This window comes from Halichoerus grypus, chromosome 15 (assembly GCF_964656455.1).
Source record: "Halichoerus grypus chromosome 15, mHalGry1.hap1.1, whole genome shotgun sequence".
NCBI lineage: Eukaryota > Metazoa > Chordata > Mammalia > Carnivora > Phocidae > Halichoerus > Halichoerus grypus.
The window spans coordinates 29,047,015-29,065,192 of NC_135726.1; the positions used below are offsets into that span (position 1 = coordinate 29,047,015).

Consider the following 18,178-nt stretch of genomic DNA (forward strand, 5'->3'; position numbering starts at 1 on the left):
CTTCATATTGTCTCCCTCCTTCTACCCACCTGACACCTCCCCGCAGAGCATACGTCATCCTCACCCACGCCGAGCTCACCCTTGCTGAAAGCCATCATCTCTTCTGCGAAAACGAGATCTCACCTTTCAGATTCACTCTAGGTAGTGGTTTCTCCCACCCTGGCGGTGCATCACCTGGCCCCGCCTGGAGGACTTCGAGAACCATCTCCGCCTAACCCCACCCAAGCCAAGGAAGCAGGCCCACCCACTAGCGTTGCGAGCGGAAAAGAGCAGGACCTCTCTCAGTTTCTTATCTTATCCTTTTAATATTTTTATTGTTTATGAATGTTTTATCACGTACAAGACATATTACTACAAGGAGTCCACAAATAGAGCTCAAGAGTAACACACACATCGGGGAAAGCACTAAACATGATTACCTATTTCTACCGTAGGGGTGCAAGCAAGCAGGTCTGGAGAGTGCTGACCACTAAGGGTCAGGGTGATGATAAATGATAACAGGGAGCACCCGGGGCCAGGGAGGGCTCACGTCCCCCCCCAGAGCGAGAAGACGCCACCTAGCTCGTTGCCACGCCAGGACGGAGGGCGAGCGCTGCCAGATGTTCTGAATTCTAGAGAGAATGCACACGTTTGTACTTTGTAGGGCATCTCCCAATTCTGAAATATGGGCACCTCATGAAACGTAACACAGAACAAGCACGGGCGCTAAATACAGCAGCAGAGGCTACGTGGCCCGGGCGCCGGGGCTGTGATTTCTCGGTGTCACACGCTCCATACCTCCCGGAGAGCGTGTCATCTCCACGACAGCCCGGTGAGGCCGCACTCCCTCTCTCCTTCACCGACGGGGCTCAGGGCATCAGGGAATTCATGCGTGGTCCGAGGGAACCAAGGCTCCAGACCACGAAGCCCTGGCCGCTCTGCGTCAGGCGGCCCTTCGGCGGTCAGCCAGCTCCGTGGATGTGAACGCCACCTTGAACCCGGGGGATTCTGATGGCCGGAGAGAGTCTGCTTCTCCGTGCGCCCCCCTCAGCGGGCAGAAGAGCCTTTCAGCTTCCACACTACGGTAAACCACTACAAGAGAAGGCCCCGGGCTGGGGCGAGGGGCTAACTATTCTCGCGATTTCTGGGGTCACCACAGGGCAGGAGCCAAGCCAGAAAGGGAGAGATGTGACAATGGCGTCACGAGACAAAATCAGCACGAGGGCAGAGGAAGGAGGGGAGGACGCCTACATCGGGTCAGCTCATGGATACAGAAGAATACTAATATTTATCGGGTAGCTAACTACCTGTCAGAAGTTGTTCTACACCCGTAGCTAGGTTATTCTGTTTACTCTTCCCCTTGTGAGTTGGTGCCTTTAGTATCCCCGTCATATGGGTAAGGAAACTGAGGCACAGGGCCACGCCGAAAGTCATGGAGCCGGTGCGCATTTTGATCCAGGCACTAAAGCCAGGGCATACACATCGCCTCTCTGATGCATGGATGTCATCAGGACGGGGCACTGGGGCTCCTCGGGCCTCGATCCCACCTGTCATTACACATGGATGAAGGAATTCTAGAAAAATGCATGTGCGGGCTAAATCCATGAAGCAATGCAAACAGGGCCGTGTCTCTTTCGTTAGCTCAGGGAAACTTCCCAATGACAGATGTCAGGTGTATTTTAATTTCCACCACCTCCTCATTCCTGGGAGCAGAGTACAGAACTCGTAACTCGGGCTTTTACTTAGGTCAGGCTCACAGAAGGGACAGTGGCCGCTCTCCAATGACGCGTTTCTCTTTTCATTCCTTCCACCTACGGGGATGGTGGCTACAGACAAGTGGAGAAGAGAATTTCCTGCTCTCAAACTTTTTAGAGAAGCGTTATCCAACAGGTCTTTCCACAATGATGAAAATGTTCTGCTTCTGTGTTGCGCAATACACGAGTCACCAGACACGTGTGGCTTTATTAAGCAGCTGAGGAACGGGATTTTTAATTACAATGGAAACTGGATTTAAGAAGCCACACCCAGCTACGGGCTACCATATTGGACAGCACAGCCTCTAGAGGGCGTGGTGAGAAATGGGGGCGGGGACGGTATCTAGGTTCTGTCTTCCCCCAGATGACTTCAGAGTCTTCTAGAGTTTCTGAAAAGGCTGGGGAAGGTGGAAAGTAGGCTGGGATCTGCCAGAGACGGCCCACCCCTGCCGCCTCGGCCTCTGGGAGCTGAATGGCTCCCATGAAAAATCCAAGTGGGGAAAACAGTATTTTGGGGGCAGGTTCTTGTTTCGTACCAAATCAGATTATAACACTGTGCCATTTTTAAACATTTTAACATTCATGGGCTCCACTGCCTACTCTTTCTAAGGGGACCCAGGTTCTATGATCTAAAGGTCAAGTCTACCCATACTGCCCTTGCCCAAGCCCACGGCAAGGTTGGAGGAAGGAAGCCAAAAATCACTTTTCCTCCTCCACCTAAGACTTGTGCTCCTTCTAGGGTTTTCCTTCCAGAAGCAGACTTCTGAGTTCTGAAACGATGTCTGTGAGATCGAATGGCAGAGGCATCGAAGGATCATCCTTTTCCCAATATGGTCGACATTCTGGCTTCTGATCCACAGGTAAGGTTCGAGCAATTCGGGACTGACACCTGGAAGAGTAGGAAGAGGCAATTAATCCATAGGAAGAAATTCCTGGAAGACCCAAATTCATGGGCAGTTTGGAACGACACTGCCACGCACTCCAAAGACAATGCTTCGCAATGGTAGTGATGAAATCAAAGAATGAGCTCACCAGGCACAATGCAGGTGTTTAGAAGACAGAAGAGCTCTTCTTCGTGGTGCTGGAACTTCTTTTTCTTTTTTCAATTCCCAGCTTTGTATTATCTCTGGTGGCTCCACAGAAGCCAATCACCAGGGAAATTCAGTTACTCTGGCTTTAAAATGGTGAATTATTTTTTCATTATCTCAACTGTTATTTAAAGTGTGTGATTAAGCCATTATCAGATTTAAATGTTTGTGGGATTTCGATGTATTACTAGATTACTGGGAAAGATTAAATTGAATTTACTGCATTAAAACGTCCAAGAATAGATTAAACAATATTACGGGCCGGGATTGACTTTGGAGATTCTAGAGATTTACAAGTGTCCCAGCTTGCTGTGCTCAGAAAAAGGCACTCCAAAGAGAGACGGATTTATAAGGATATATGCAAATAGAGGTTAATAATCATTTCCACTGATGAATAGGTGGGGAAAACTTCCACAAAATTAAATTAAAAGGCTAGCAAGAGTTACTCCCTAAGGAAAACACTTAAATCACGGTTTTTATTAAATGGATTATTCATCAATAGTAGAGAAATTAATTATCATATGCAACTAAATTATAGCCTTGTAGGAAAAAAGTTGGGGTGGCATCATCCCCACCCTGGCAGGCATCTACCTCTCAGAGAGACCAGCTTATTTAAAATTGGTCTGGGAAAGCTCAGTGGCTTTAGCTTTATTCGTCAGAAAAATGAGGATCAGAGAGAATGAAACACAAATTGCAATAAGAAATGAACAATTTCCCAACTCCCTTGGAGCGCACGGCGGGGGAAGCATGTGTACCCAAAAGAAATACTAGGAGTACACTCGAGAAGGAGCTGCGTGGGTCCTTCCCCACTCCCACCTTCTCTGCATCGTTCTCGAAATCCATTAAAAAGTGGCCATCCCCACGATCTGTCTTCTGTGGAGGACGAACTACGAACACATCAAAGGAGGGAAGAGCCCGGCCCTATTTCCGAACCTGATGGTAGAGTAGGTTCCTAGCTAAAAGACATCTTCTTCTCTGGGGAATTATTAATGGTGAGGGGATCCCCACGGGAAAACATACTTCAACTTTATACCTATTTTCTCGTGTGGTTAATTGCTCTGCCAGCATCCTGTGCACGCAATCCGTCGTACATTACACGTAACATTCCAATATATCTTCGGCTCTCCGCGTCAGACCCTGATAATAGCGTCTGTTAACATGCACTAAGTACTATTATGTAGCACATCACTTCATAAATAATAAGATTAGCTGACCTCAGGGCCCCAAGAAGAGTAATGTGTTTAAATGTTCTCATTATTTATTTAAAACAAGAATTAAAGCAACAGAAGCTGCTTTTGACAATCCTCTTAGCATAAATATTAAACTGTTTGCACTGATAAGCCCCACACAGCGCCGGAGAACAGAGGGTGCGTTCTCAGTGATAGGTGTTTGAGACGGTGCCTCTTGGGGTCGTGGTTCTGAGGGTGCGTCTCTGTAGTTCTAGCCATGGTCTCTAAATCACATGAAGGGGATGGAGGCAAATTAATATTCAGGGGGAGCTGCGACTAATTACAAAGGAACTCGGCAAGGCTTTTCAAATTGTGCTCTCTCTCTGCTTCAGGATCACAGAGTAATGCTCAATTCACTAGGTAGGGAAAGTTATTCCAAATTGAGCATCTCAACCTCTCAACGGATAAATTATCTGCGCACACATTATCCCGGCTGGCAGATTAAAGGCCTATGATAAGTGTCGATCCACCTAGAATATCATAAGGTTTGTAAAAAGTCAATAGAGATGCTTTTTCACCTGTCAAATGGGTTTGCCCCTTCGCTTTGAGAAAGTATTAAAAATATTAAAGCCTGCTGCACAGGTTTGCTGATGCCGTGCTGTGTACACTTCATCCCCCAGCTTCTCCTTTGGGTGAAGCTGCTCTGTGATTTCCTGCCCCAAACAAGGGCCTGGCTGGTGTGAGAACGACTTCCTTCCCAGGCCGGCGCTGGGAGGCATATCCTTACAATGAAAAATTCTGTAGTCCTTAAGAAAGAATAAAGCAAATTTGGATATACAAATATGAGATGAGATACCCAAACAGAGGGAACAGTGTGTGCAAAGGCTCTGGGGTAGGAATGTGTCTGGCATGAGGGAGGCACATGAAGGTGGCCAGCATGACTGAAAGGAGCAAAGGATGGACTGGCTACTCTCCTCACTGGCTCCCCCTGGGCTGGAGGTAGAGGCCTTTGTGGGGTCTCTTCACACTCTTAATTCACAGCTTTCAAGGTCGCTTTCCAACTTCTTTTAATGCCCCGTGCTCCTTGCTGATTTCCAAAAGGTAGTGACAGGGCCCCCGCAGAGGACTCGTTGTTTGAGGTGATGCTTTACCTACGGGTGAGGATGGGCCACCCCCTGCCTCAAATCCTAGTGTCTGGTTCTACATCATGCCAGACTGCGGGACTGAAAGAGAAGGGATCGAGAATGGCTTGAAGGCATAGCCCCTTTTCAGTTTCTTTCTTTTTTTTTTTAAGACTATTTATTTATTTGAGAGAAACAGCCAGAGAGAGCATGAGCATGGGAGGGGCAGAGGAAGAAGGAGAAGCAGGCTTCCCGCTGAGCAGGGAGCCCGATGTGGGGCTCCATCTCGGGACCCTGGGATCAGGACTTGAGTCGAAGGCAGATGCTTAACCGACTGAGCCACCCAGGCGCTCCGCCCCTTTTCAGTTTTAATTCCTCCTGCTCAGATCACCCGTTCTGCCTCCTTTTGGCTCATCTCCTATGATGGGGCAGGAGGGAGGTCGAAGCGTCGTGGCGAATGGGGTGCTCTCTGCACACTGGACACCTGCTGCTGTCTGGGGGCAGGACATCCCGGGCGGGCTTCTCACCCTTGCAAGCTGAGCCTCAACTTCCTGTCCAGTGGGAGTGAGGATGATGATGAGGAGGAGGATGGTCATAACAGTACTTATTTATGGGGTTGTTGTGAAGGGTAAATGAATTAATACATGCAAGGTGTTCTGAACAGCGCCTGAACATCATAAGCACTCAACAGATATTAAATATTATTATCGCCACCGTTACTTCCACCACGAGGACTAGTGATGGACAGATGATAATGCCAAGAATAGAGCTGTGTCGTCCCTGTGGCAACGCCCTCCCTACCCACTAACTGAGTGGGCGGCCCCTGGACCGGCTCTTTTCTAGGAGAAGCTCTGGAGATATGGAAGCAGCTCTTTCTGGCTTGAATCACATTGAGCCTGAGGCTGAATCCTATCACCATGTGATATGCCTGGACGCTGAGGCTTATGTATTCAAGCTGCTACAACCTCCCAGTGACAGGCTCAAATGCTCCGATTCAGAAAGACTCAACCGTTGTATCCGAAGACCTAGAATTAATAAAAGGTGCTGTCATCGGACTTTCTAAGTGGTGGCTCTTCCAGATTGATTTGGCATTTATAGGGAAGAAAGTCAGATTGTTTCTTAGCACACATACTCTAGAGTTCCTTGCAAAATAAAGGGGCCCTAAGTTCTCTTAGGAAATGTTTTAGGAATGCTGACCACGGCAAACATTTGCAGTCTGTGTCCATCCCTACCTTCTCCACCAAGAGGACTGAAATTTTCCCGTAGGGAAATCCATCCCCTCCCCAGGCCTGGCCACGTGCTTTGGGTGGGACTGTCTCCACCGCTACAGCCCGAGGAGAGCCTTGACCTTGATCCTAATGAGCACATCCCACTCTCCCAGCCACAGGAAGAGGTTTAGGGGGAGGCATATGACCCAATCTAGGGCAAGAGGGAGAGCAAAACCAGAGGACTGGTATGGGAGCTGCAGGAAAAGCCTTTCTTATCTCCTGTGAGCTATCAGGATGCACCATCTGGGAGAGCCACAGTCATTTGGCTAGGTGCAGGAAGGGGCTGGGTCCTGGGCAGTATCGTTTGTAGCTGGATCAAGCCACACCTGAAGCCAGGCATGCTTAGACTTTTTTTAGTTTCACAAGCCATGATTGAATTAGGTTTTCCTGTCACTTGCAACCAAAGAGTCCTGGATGACATGTTCCCCACCTGTCAGTTATTTCCCCCCTTTTTACTACAATATCCATTGCCACGGGCCTGCCTGCCAAGGGGATATGGACAGTCCTGTCTCTAAATTGAGATGCCGCTGCTGACACAGCATAGTATATGCAGGGATCATCCAGGTATGAAAGCAGGAAAACACTGGCTTTTGGTTTTGGTTCCAACGGTATGTCTATTTGGGACAAATTCCTATCCAGAAAACAAGGGTGTGCTGGTATCATCCAAATAGGTCTCTGCATGCAAATAAACCAGTTTCAATGACCACAGCTGGATGCCGTTTCTCAAAGTTAAAAAAAAAAAAATTCCCCAAAACTCAGTGTTCCCAAGGAGAGTAGATCATTCTGGACCCACCTAAACAGTAAGAAAGTTCTCTTTTCTCTTTCGACTTTGTCCTCTCTATTCCCATCCTAAAGCAAATCCTATTTTTCATGCTTCTTTGGCTAGCAAATAAACTTGGATCTACCCAGAAACCCTGACCCCTTTCATGAAGCATTATAAAGGGAGCAAAGGAAAATAATAAACACGTCATCTCTCTCCCTCCCAAATTCACATTTTTTCGAGATTCCAAGGACTCTGTGAGCCACCCCGCAAAATTCTCACTACGTAGGAATGGTTCTCCCTGAACGACCTGGTGTCCTAACAGGAAGCAACTGAGAGATGTCCCATTGGCTGGCCCGGTAGCAGGCTGCCCAGAGGTCCCCCTTCTCTGCCCACAGGTGTCACTCACATGGGGCCTCCGGACCCCTGATTTCCCCCAGGGCCACACTTGCATCTGGGTGATCGGGATGGCGGCTACATTAGTGAACACTGGTCGCCATGCTAAAATTAACCACTTTAGCTAAAGTGTGTGTTAATTATGGGTATGCAAGCAGTCAATAAAAGGTTAATGCAAAAGTCAAAGGATAAATTTCTTCCCTTATTGCACCACTTCACAGACTAAATGACTAACATTATACTTTGTGTTTTTAATCAATAGGTTTTACAGTAATGTGCTGGCCATTGATTTTAAGAAAACATATACGGTCTTCCTCCTTGTCCCTAAATTTTGCAACAAATAAAGAAGGACAGGTAACATTTCCATAACTCTTGGTGACGTGATATAGATTTCAGGAGAAAGGATTCCTGCTAAGAGAGTCATCAAGATAAGCAAGCTTAAAAAAAAATACAAAAAATGAGAACTTGATGGGGACATATTACCAGGCACACACCGTTGAGGAGACAAGAAAAATAAACTCCTAAGAGGTAATTCTTTAATGGGAAACAGGAGAGCAAAGAGCAACTCCTGCTTAAAACAATTACATTTTGTACGCTGTTTAAACAAAAGACTCTGAATCCACAGCACTGTCTTAATTTGATTTTTTACAACCTGAGAGAGCTGGGGGAGGTGGGTATTCAATCCCCATTTCGAGTGAGGGCTGCCTTACCCACGGTTAACAAGGGGGGAATGGGGGAGCAGGGGCTGGGCCCGGCCTGGGCATCCGGCTGGCTACCCCTTCCACCGCGTTCCATTGTTCTCATGTGCTTCTGTTTGGACTAAAACGGGCCCCGTCCCCAGACTATTTAGCTGTTCTTGACAAATTTAGATATTCAGGAGATTCCAAACCATTTCAGGGCAAAAGGAGGAGCAAAACTTTTTTTTTTTCCCTTCAAGTTCTAGAAGAACTATTATCACAGCAAACGACTGACAAAACTTCCTTTTCGCTCTGATGACTTGGCAGTTCTTACGGCATAAGCATCTATGGTCTATAGAAATGAAAGATACATGTTCATCTTTTAGGAGCATAAGCTGCCTCTAATTATATTCCTGGGGTGACCTTGAGAAAAATCGCTCAACCTCTTCGTCTCCTCCGCTGTTACATGAAGTTAATGCTTCTCTGCTTCACCGGGTTATGGGAAGATAAAACCAAATATGTCCATAAAAGCCCTTTAAAATAGGTAAAACACCACACAAATGTGTAATTATGTCTCAATATCCCTTTCCTCTCTGTACAGACACAGGTCTTGCTTTAAAAACCCGGCTGATTATGCAATGTTGGCCAGAGGCGCTCGTAACGCTTATAAATAAAAATGAAAGAGCTCACACTTCTAAAGACTGGAGTGATTTAAACGAACAACTTCACCAGAAAATACCCAGTGAACTAAAAAAGTGCACTTCTCTCCAAGTCAGAGTTCTTTCCAGAATTGTAATTTACAAGGAGGAGCTGACCGTCATTCCGGCTGATGAACAGGAGTCTGGCTTAGGCTATCAGCCCCATCAGAATGCACTCCCTTAAACCGTATAAGCCAGCATGGAGCCTTCGGAGGCCTTGCTCACGCAGCCTACAACTGGTGGCCTCACATTAAATCTACATTTAACTTGCAAAACCCAACTGGCTGGATCAGCATGGAAACAGCAGGAAGTAACGAGGTAACGGGGGCAACCATCTCCTCTATGGCCTTTTATGCTTTGGAGGGAGCAGGAGACCAACAGAGGGCACGAAGTTTTCTCTGTTCTTCCCATTCTCTTTGGGACCATGAGTCACAGCATCTTGCCCTCCAGGGGGATTCCGGTGTTCAAATCTAAGTATTTTTCATATACCATCCCATCTAAATCCCTGACGGTACTTTATGTACAGTTTCAGGGATTTTCACACGTCATTCTGACTCTCGGTGAGGTCTACCTTGAACACGACATTCCAGATCGAACCTTGAGTGAGCGGCCACTCCTCACTGGGCTGTTTCTCATGCTTTGCCCCAAATAATCTGTCTTCGTCAGTGGTAAGAAGAGTTTGTGGTCCAGTTTATAATAATCTCGGCTTGACACTCCAAGTCCTTTCAAAAGAAGTGAGCTAACACATTTATAATTTGTCTTCTCGGACTTTCTGTCATGGCCATCACGGCACTGTGGGCCCCTCTAAAAACAAACAGCAGCAATGGCCTATCTACCGATAGGCGAAGCTGGTGTTATAAAAGCGGCTTCTTAAATGGCTAGAACTCAGTTTACCCACTGCAGAACTACTAAGCAAATCCAACTGCTAAATAAGTTTCAACAAAGGACACGTTCACTTTCTCTTTGAAAGGCTTTTAACCTCTTGCCTCTGGACCACATGTTAATGTTTCCAGATCAGTAAAGTCAACACACATCAGAGCGAGGAAAAGCCAAACTTTGGCCCACAGGTCAGCTTTTTTTTTTTTTTTTCTTTTTTTTTTTTAGGTCAATGTACCTTTCTAGTTGGTAGTATTTTTCAACCATGACCACTTGAGAGAGAAGGCTTGGCTTAACTTCTAGTTGTGTAAGAATCTACTCTGGGGGTTCACACTTCAGGGAAGATGTGAAGAGCCTAACAGAAGAGTCTGCTGAGGTGGGTTAAAAACCAAATATCCCCAAAATGCTTGTGAATGCTTGTGCATTAAGCCATATGGCCATCTAGCCATTTTTTCCAGAAATCGTTGTGCTGTTCAGCATGGATAGCCCTACTGTCTAGATCTTACAGGCAGTCAGCATATTCACAGGGTACCAAGCGTGCGTCCACACTGCCTACCCAACTGGGAAGGGAAGGGAATAGCACAGGCCATGGCCCAGCTGCTGGAAATGACTTGTGTTTTCCACCTTCGTTTGGAACTCAAAAGGCACTTTCCACATAAACAGTGGTTTTCATGGTTCCCAATTCTTCTACTACCTATGACTTCTCTGAAACGGCACATTAATATACTTTATAGCCCAATAACCATGACCATCAGCGTTTTTGGTTTTATTTTGTTAAATGAAAAAAGAAAAAACACAAAACATTTAGAGTTCCAACTTGGGACTCCAAGGAGAAATTTCCTTTGATAAGGGTTTCCCACCCTTCTGGCTCATGGAAAGAGGGCTTCTTTCCACTCCAAACACTGCTAAGAGCTTCTCTGGCCAATGGCAAAGCCCCATCAAAGAGGAGAAGACTCTGGGGTAAGGATAAAGGTGCCCAGTTAGTACTTCTGGGAGGTCAGGAGATGAAGAGACATGGGCCACAAGAGCCTCTTGCTGGTATAAAAATCGGGGCTATGTTTTGGTGATGGAATGGCTCCAGGCCACGGTCACACTTTCTTCCAGGCCCAGGAGGGCCAGGCCCTTTCCCCTTCTACTGCCGGTATCAGCTGCCTCCTCCACAGCTTCTTCCCAACCTATGTGGTGACACTGTGTAAGCCTCACGTATCCTTACCCCTCTGAAACTGCTTGCTTAAAAATTTCAGATCGTGTTTGTTGCTGTGGGAGACAACGATAAAGAAATTCTATCTTATGCCAATGCTCCTCCAGTGTTGTCTCTCTCAGATCAAAGGGATAGTAATAATGCTAATAAAAACATTACAAATAGCCAATAATAAATACCGAGTGCCAGGTACTTTATACATCTATTTAAATTAACGTTGGTCCTCAAAATGGAAACTGAGGCCCAGAAGATTAACTAACTCGTCCTAGATTTCACAGCCAAACAAAGGACAGAGTCAGGTTTTGGCAAAATTGCCTGACTCCAAACCTCAAGCTCTTTGCACTATTCCAAAATGCCAACATCAAAAGGATCACTTTGGGCCCTTGTTAAAAATACGGTTTTCCAAAGACACCTAGCCCCAAGTCAGACCCTCCAGAGGAGGGTCCGGTCAATCTGAATTTTCACAGGTGACTCTTCGGATCAGGCCAGTTTGCACCATGTTAACCTGCCACAAAGGGCCACAAAGAAGCTAAAGTGGAACGTGGAGGGGCGACACGTGGGCCCATAAAGAACTCGCACTATATTCATGTCCATCTCAGAGGACACCAGACTCAGAGCTGGCTCTTGCAGACAAGCGACTTGGCCCCTTAAGCAAGCAACAGGTGACTTCCCAGGATCCGGCACATAGGACAGGTCTCTTGCAGTCCTTCCCTTCCTTCAGGGACTCTGACAGGCCTGGGGAACCACTTAATATATGAGACTGCTTGGCCCACCGCTGGGGTGTACAGCCAGGGGGTGGAGGGTTGAGAACAATTTCATCCCCAGGTCCATTTGTCGGCTTGCCGGTGCCATAATCATAGTGATGAATGGTCTACCTTGACAGCTCGACATTTAGGAGCTGCTGACCTTTGCTCTCTGGTCACATGATAGGGTCACCTGAAACTTGCCTGACTTCTACCTGGTCAAGGGTAACAATATAAGGGTCAACTAGGCTGGACGATTATATGTATCCAGTCTGAGCCCGCTTGGTCAGGAGCTTTAAGAGAGGCCGGGTTGGGTTCCCTGGCTCACAAAGCTATGGAACCACTGCAGAAATGCGCCCGACAAAAGATATACAATTTCAAAGCAGTCTAGAGTAACTTTCCTTGCAAGGGAATAGAATGAACTCATTATTTTTAAAGGGCAACAATGAAAACAAACACTTTGGAGGAAAATACATTCTGCCAGTGAATCGGCCATTGGGAGGGAAGTGTAGAGGCACAGGTCTTAATGAGTGGTATTAATGCTCTCCTTGCAGCTTGGCAGAAGGTCCAGTTTGATGCAATTACTGGAACGAAACCCCCACCGGCTAGTCTCAAGCCCTCCTTTCAGCCAGAGAATACGGCTTCTCCGCTGTCCGGTCAGCACAGGACCCCACAAGGGACCATGATGGACAAAAGATAACCCTTTCCCAATTTCAGGGCACCTCTGTCACCTGAAACTTAAGTCAAGTTTGCATGGGACAGTCTCAAACTTCACAAAGATTCCAGAACGACGTATAAGCAGAAATTCAAGGTGGCTGTGATTTTTAGATGGACTGTCACATTAAAAAAAAATTATATATATTTCTTCTTACGGATCTGAAGATGTTTGCTTTTTGGCTATCTGGTTAAATTCCATTTACTCCCGATCAGATAATAATGGTCACGTAGGTCATGAATACAGTGCTGCAGACGAAAGCTAAAGGGCCAATGTCATTGATTTGCAGACTCTAGAAACTTCATAACCCATGCAAGAAGCAGGCATTATGGAGAAATCTGATTTACATCAGAAGCCTGGTTCCTACAAAGGATTTTCACCCTGCTCCCCGCCTGCTCCCCCAGCAAAGTCAAAGACCGACAGACAGACAGCCACTGGAGCCTAATCCACTCATACTCTTGAGAGATGAGCAAAGCAAAGGACAATGGTTTACAGAATAAAAGGCCAGCTGTTCTGACTTTGGGATGCTCATTTGAGTTGTAAGTTGTGAAATAAATTTGAGTTGATGGTTTCCCCATCTGCTCACCTGTCAGTCTATCTCCACTGTACCGCTGTTTTTAGAAATACTTCCGTGTAACCCGCTTAATTGGTTTGGGGATGCCGAGAAACATCTCTCAGGTTTATTTTAACCTTATTCCGAGCATGAGGCTACTGGGCCTTTGTTTCTCTCCTCTTCTTTAAAGAGTACTCACTAACGGGTCAAGAGCACGCACAGTAGAAAAACCCAGTGTAGCCCAACACCGACAGTGTGGGGCGGTCAAATTCAGAACTAGAAAATGGGGGGCCGAAATGAAATGCCAATACCAGCCTGCTGATGAGCTTATGCTCCACGCTGGCTTAAAAGCTGAGGCAAAGTCAAAATTCTTACAATGGTGTGCAAGTCCCTTTGTGATCTCTACCCCTTCCCCACTGGGTTCTCTGGCCCTCCCTCCTTCCGCTTGTCCCCTTGTTCCCTTTGCCCTGGTCTGTAACTGGCTCATGTGCTCTTCCCTGAACAGGCAAAGAACACTGTCAGGACATTAGTATCTGCTGCTTCTTCTACCTTGAAAATTCTTCCCCCTAAGGCCTCCCTGTGGCTTGCTCCCCCACTGCTCAAACAGAATCCAATCAGTGAGGCCTATCTTGACTGCCCTTCCCAAGACAGCAGCAACCCCCTTCCCTCCAGCCCCTGGCCCAGCACTCCCCATCTTCTTTCCCTGCACTATTTTTCTACACAACACCGGTACCATTTGGTGTGTGTGTGTGTGTAAAATGAGCTCCCCAAAGACAGGGATTTCTGCCGTCTCTTCCAAGCCCAGAGCAGAGTTTGGCACGTTGCAGCCACATTAAATATAGTAGAATGCACAGAAATGATCGAGAACAACTTGCATCTGAACCTACTTCTTTAAAATAGAACTGATTTCCCTGCTACACAACCAATTGTCTACTGATGATAGTCAAAGTCTGAGGCACAATCAGAGGAGGAATAATAATACCATGACTAGCCACTGACAAGGAGGACCGTACGGCAGAAAGAACGTCGGGGGGGTGGGATTCAAGCTCCAGTCCCGCCACTACCTTACCCTGTGACCTGGGGCAAAGCCCTGGCTTTCTGGTCACCAGGACTCAGGTCTGTAAAATGAAGGGTTGAGCTAGACAATCCTTAAGGTTTCTCCCATCTCTAGAAAACTGGGATTTTACATATCCACATAGTTAACCTCCACATACCTTATCTCGTGTGACCCTCACTATGAGGGTAGGAAGGAGGGGTATCACCCAGTTTGGGAGACAATGAAGCCGAGGCCTCGCTCCAGGTCACGTGGCCAGCAAGTCACAAAGCTGGGACCAGAACTGAGGTCATGGCTAGGCCAGCATTTTTCTGTTTAGCTGCATTTCCTCTATTGGTTGAACTGAAAAGTACTCCCAGTCACTGTTACTCTGATTCATAAACTACTTTTGCAGACAAGTCCTAATTCATTCATTCAACAGATATTTAGGAGGTACCAGGATTTAGAAATATCGAAGTGAACTAGGACAAAATCCGAAGTTTCATGGAGGTTACCATCTGCTGGGGGGACAGAGAGTAAGCACGTGTATCAGTTAGAAACTCTGCATGGAGCTACCAGCAAGAGGGCCCGGAAACAACAGTGGCTGCAAGAGATGGAAGCTTATTTTTCTTTCACATCTCAGGAGTTTGAGGAGGTCACAGGACAGCAGTCCAGAGATACCTAGGACCCAGGCTGTTCCATGTACTTGTTGGCTCTGCTGTCCTTAGCTGACACCGACCATCCTCAAGCTCACCTCATGGTCCTGGGTACTCCAGCCACTGCATCTTGAGTCCCAGGAAGCCCCAGGGAGCAGGAGAGAGGATACAGGGGGGAAATGTGCGCTTACCTCCTCTTTTTAGGGAGGACAGGCAACCACCCTCCACCTCTCTCTCACTGATGAGAACTCAGTCCCTGGGCTGCAGGAGGGGCTGGTGAGTGTAGGTTTCTAAGGAGATATACTACCCTCTTTTTTTTTTTTTACAGATTTTATTTATTTATTTGAGAGAGAGAGAGAATGAGAGACAGAGAGCATGAGGAGGAGGAGGGTCAGAGGGAGAAGCAGACTCCCTGCTGAGCAAGGAGCCCGATGCGGGACTCGATCCCGGGACTCCAGGATCATGACCTGAGCCGAAGGCAGTCGCTTAACCAACTGAGCCACCCAGGCGCCCTACCCTCTTCTTTTCTCTGTCAAAACCAAGATTCTACACGAAGGAAGAAGGAAAGAACGGAGGCAGGATGAGACCACAGAATGGAAGCAAATAGATACTAAGACCGTTTGTGCTGGAGATAAATGCTTTGGAGAGGCGGGGGAAGGGTGCTGGACACAAGGGTTGTGGCAGCCATCTCTCCAGGGGAACAGTATTTTAGGCGGACCCATTAGGCATGTTCTAAGGGACAACGAGGAGGCCGCTGTGGCTGAAGGAGAGTGACGAAGGGAAGGAGGAGATGGGTTCTGAGGAGTCCAGGGTCTGGGAAGCCACTGTAAAGCCTGATCTTATTGTAACTGAGATGGGAAAGTACGGGAGGGTTTCATGCAGGGGAGTAATAGCAGCTCTGGCCCAGTACTCGGCAGAAAGCTTCTAGACTCCTTGAGGAATTGGGTCATCTCATGAGAGTAAGCTTCTCTGCTTGACCCATCCACAGTGCTGGGTTGATGAAGCCAAATCTCCTCCTTAAGACTCCTTCCTGGCTGACAGGCCACTCCCCACACTGGGGAGCTGGGAGGGAGGAGGGCTCTGAACCTGATCGTCCCAATGCCTTTGATGCTTTGTTCCTGCTTTGCGATGGAATAGAAAAGAAGAAATAAGGCCGAAGCCTCCTGGATTCCTGAGTTCACCTGATGTGTATCTTCAGAACTCAACTCACATCCAATTTATGCTCTTCTTTTTCTTCTTGGCCTGTGGGTTCAGGCTGAGGAAGCAGGGTAATCTTATATGCTGAGAGCCACGGAAGACCGAACAGGCCTCCGAGTCTGTGCTGGGTTTGCTTCTAAAGTGACTTGGTTTGCAAGGAGTTTTTTAAAAATTGCACTTCAGTAGGAGGCAGGCCACACTCCGAAGTCCCCCAACCGGAGCCTTGGCCGTGCTGTGGGCCATGCGTGGCCAGCAGGCAGAGCCCCTCGGAGCCTCGGGAAGGAAGGATGAGTAGCCAGAGAGCCCGCCTCCGGGTTACAGAGTGGCCTCCAAACCCAGTGGTTAACTGGGTGGGCTTATTAATTAATCATCACAACCACAACTCTCCCACCTGGGCATCTCTGAGGAGAAAGCAAGCAGAGGGCCAAGTCGCTCTCTAGTCATTACTGATGGTCTCAGCCTCCCGCCGCCTGAAGGGGCCGCGGCCCAGTCTCACACTGGGAGAGCCAGGGCTGCAGTTCCTTCCTTCACTGTCGAGGGTGATCTCATTCTCCCAGCCCCGGTGTTTGCTTGTGGGGTGACCCTGGGAAGGGCGCTCAGGCAGCATTTTCTCATCTGTCAAGCTGAGACAGCCCCAGAGCCCCAGAGTCCCGTCTGGGAAATACTCCAGCATGGACCAGCACTGGCCATCTCATCTCACGGCCCCCTGGCTCCGGGAAGAAGGCTTTGACCAGGGCGGGAAACAAGCGAGGCCGCGTCCTTGCCACGTGCCAGCTAGGGATGGGGGTGGGGTGCAAGACGAGAGCTCGGCTCTGCGCAGGAAAAAGACACCCTTAGGCCCTCACTGCGGATCCCAGGCACTTTCTCATTTGCCAAAATTCAGAAGGTCATCAGGAATCAAAGGACGACATCTGCTTGTGCAGAATGTCATTATAGAGGAGGCTGGGAACAAGAGGCCTGTTACAAGTCACCTTTCCAGCTCCTGCAACCAGGCCGATTAATGGAGAAGTTCGGCTCCTCACTGAGCATTACAGGAGTGGGGTCAGCTGGGACCGGGCCAGGGCTCAGCGGTGAGTGGGGACAGCGCAGCAAGGACTTGATGAGCTGCAGTAACCTCCTGCCCCCTGCCCGGCCTGCCAGGGAGCCCAGCTTCTCAGCAGACTGCTAAGTTAGAATTTCCACTTTTTTGGAAGAACGGCTCTGTAGCCAAGACCCCGTGGGAGTGAGCCCAGAATACCTTACTGAGGGCCCATTATGCTTTCTCTGCAGCACCAGCCGATAGGTTAGCTCAAGTGAGACCATGGGACCTGGGAAGCCTGCTGTGCCTGATTTAAATTGCACTTTCTAGCTGGAGATTGACTCATGAAGGTTCCGGTGCCCAAAGGCGGCCACCGGTAAGTTCCGAGGCCAGGGCTGTGTATAGGGGCGCCGTGGGCAGGTGGCCGGCCTGGGGTGGGGGGTGAATGGAGCAGCACCAGGGTAGCCCGGTGTTCTCACTCTGGCCCCCAACCGATGCCAGAAAGGGCCCCATGAATCCACTTGCCGCAAGTGTGTGGGGCCAAGAGAGGGGAAGGCCAGATGCGGCGCAACTTATTTCTAAGGAGGAGAATATTTTCAGCCACTGCTCAGATCGCGCAGCTTCCTGGTGTGACGGAGAAGCACGAGAGCTCTGCGTTCCCTGGGGGGGGGGGGGGGGGGGGAGAGGGAGAAGTGGGGGTCTCCGAAGCCCAATCTCACCTTCTTTACAGTTTCACCCAGGCTTGACCACGTGCCCAGCCTTCTGGGAGAGATTCGTGCGGGAGGCCAGCAGACGAGAAGCAATTTAATTGGTTCCAAGTTAATGTCCTTTTCCAGTTGGTCTCGTGTAAGCACCTGGGAGTTACGGCCACTAACTTAAAATGATTTATAAAGTTCTTTCCCAGGAGAGAGGTCTCTGGACAGGCAGCGAGTGAGTCTGGGAGTTATTTCTCCACAGCGGGTACGGTCAGAAGATGAGGGAACAGGTTCAACTGTAAAGAACCCGAAGCTCTCTCCAAAAAGGGAGGGGGCTCTCCTTTTCCTGGCAAGGTCATTTTTGACCGCCATGGCTAGCCCTTGCAGACGTCAAATTGGACAAACTTCTGTTTTTAGGATCTCATCCTTATCTCATACCTCCTTGTCAAAGGCGAGGTGAACAGACTTGCTCAACACATTAGTGGCAGAGTCCAGAGACTAGAATCCAAGTCTCGGGAACCTTCGCTCACTGTGGGCTTGCTTTTTCTTTTTTAACGTCCTAATGGTTAAGAGCAAACCTT

The 18,178-nt window shown here is 48.3% G+C and overlaps 1 protein-coding gene and 1 long non-coding RNA gene across 4 annotated transcripts in view; one reads left to right on the forward strand and one right to left on the reverse strand.

Annotated features, from left to right (window-relative positions):
- Window positions 1–285: 285 nt before the first annotated feature.
- The window catches only part of FTO (FTO alpha-ketoglutarate dependent dioxygenase), a 368,954-nt gene continuing 351,061 nt past the window's right edge, over window positions 286–18,178 (reverse strand). For both annotated transcript variants that reach the window (XM_036081687.2, XM_036081686.2), the window contains exon 9: window positions 286–2,622. In XM_036081687.2, coding sequence (XP_035937580.2) covers window positions 2,469–2,622 — 154 coding nt within the window. In that variant the 3' untranslated portion in view covers window positions 286–2,468. The remainder of the gene's footprint in view (window positions 2,623–18,178) is intronic.
- Window positions 8,788–13,042, forward strand: LOC118528991 (uncharacterized). Of its 2 annotated transcripts, XR_004913900.2 has the most exons (3): window positions 8,788–9,228; window positions 10,015–10,162; window positions 12,285–13,042. It is a non-coding gene; the product is annotated as an uncharacterized LOC118528991 (long non-coding RNA). The 2 variants fall into 2 exon arrangements; XR_004913901.2 differs by lacking the exon at window positions 10,015–10,162.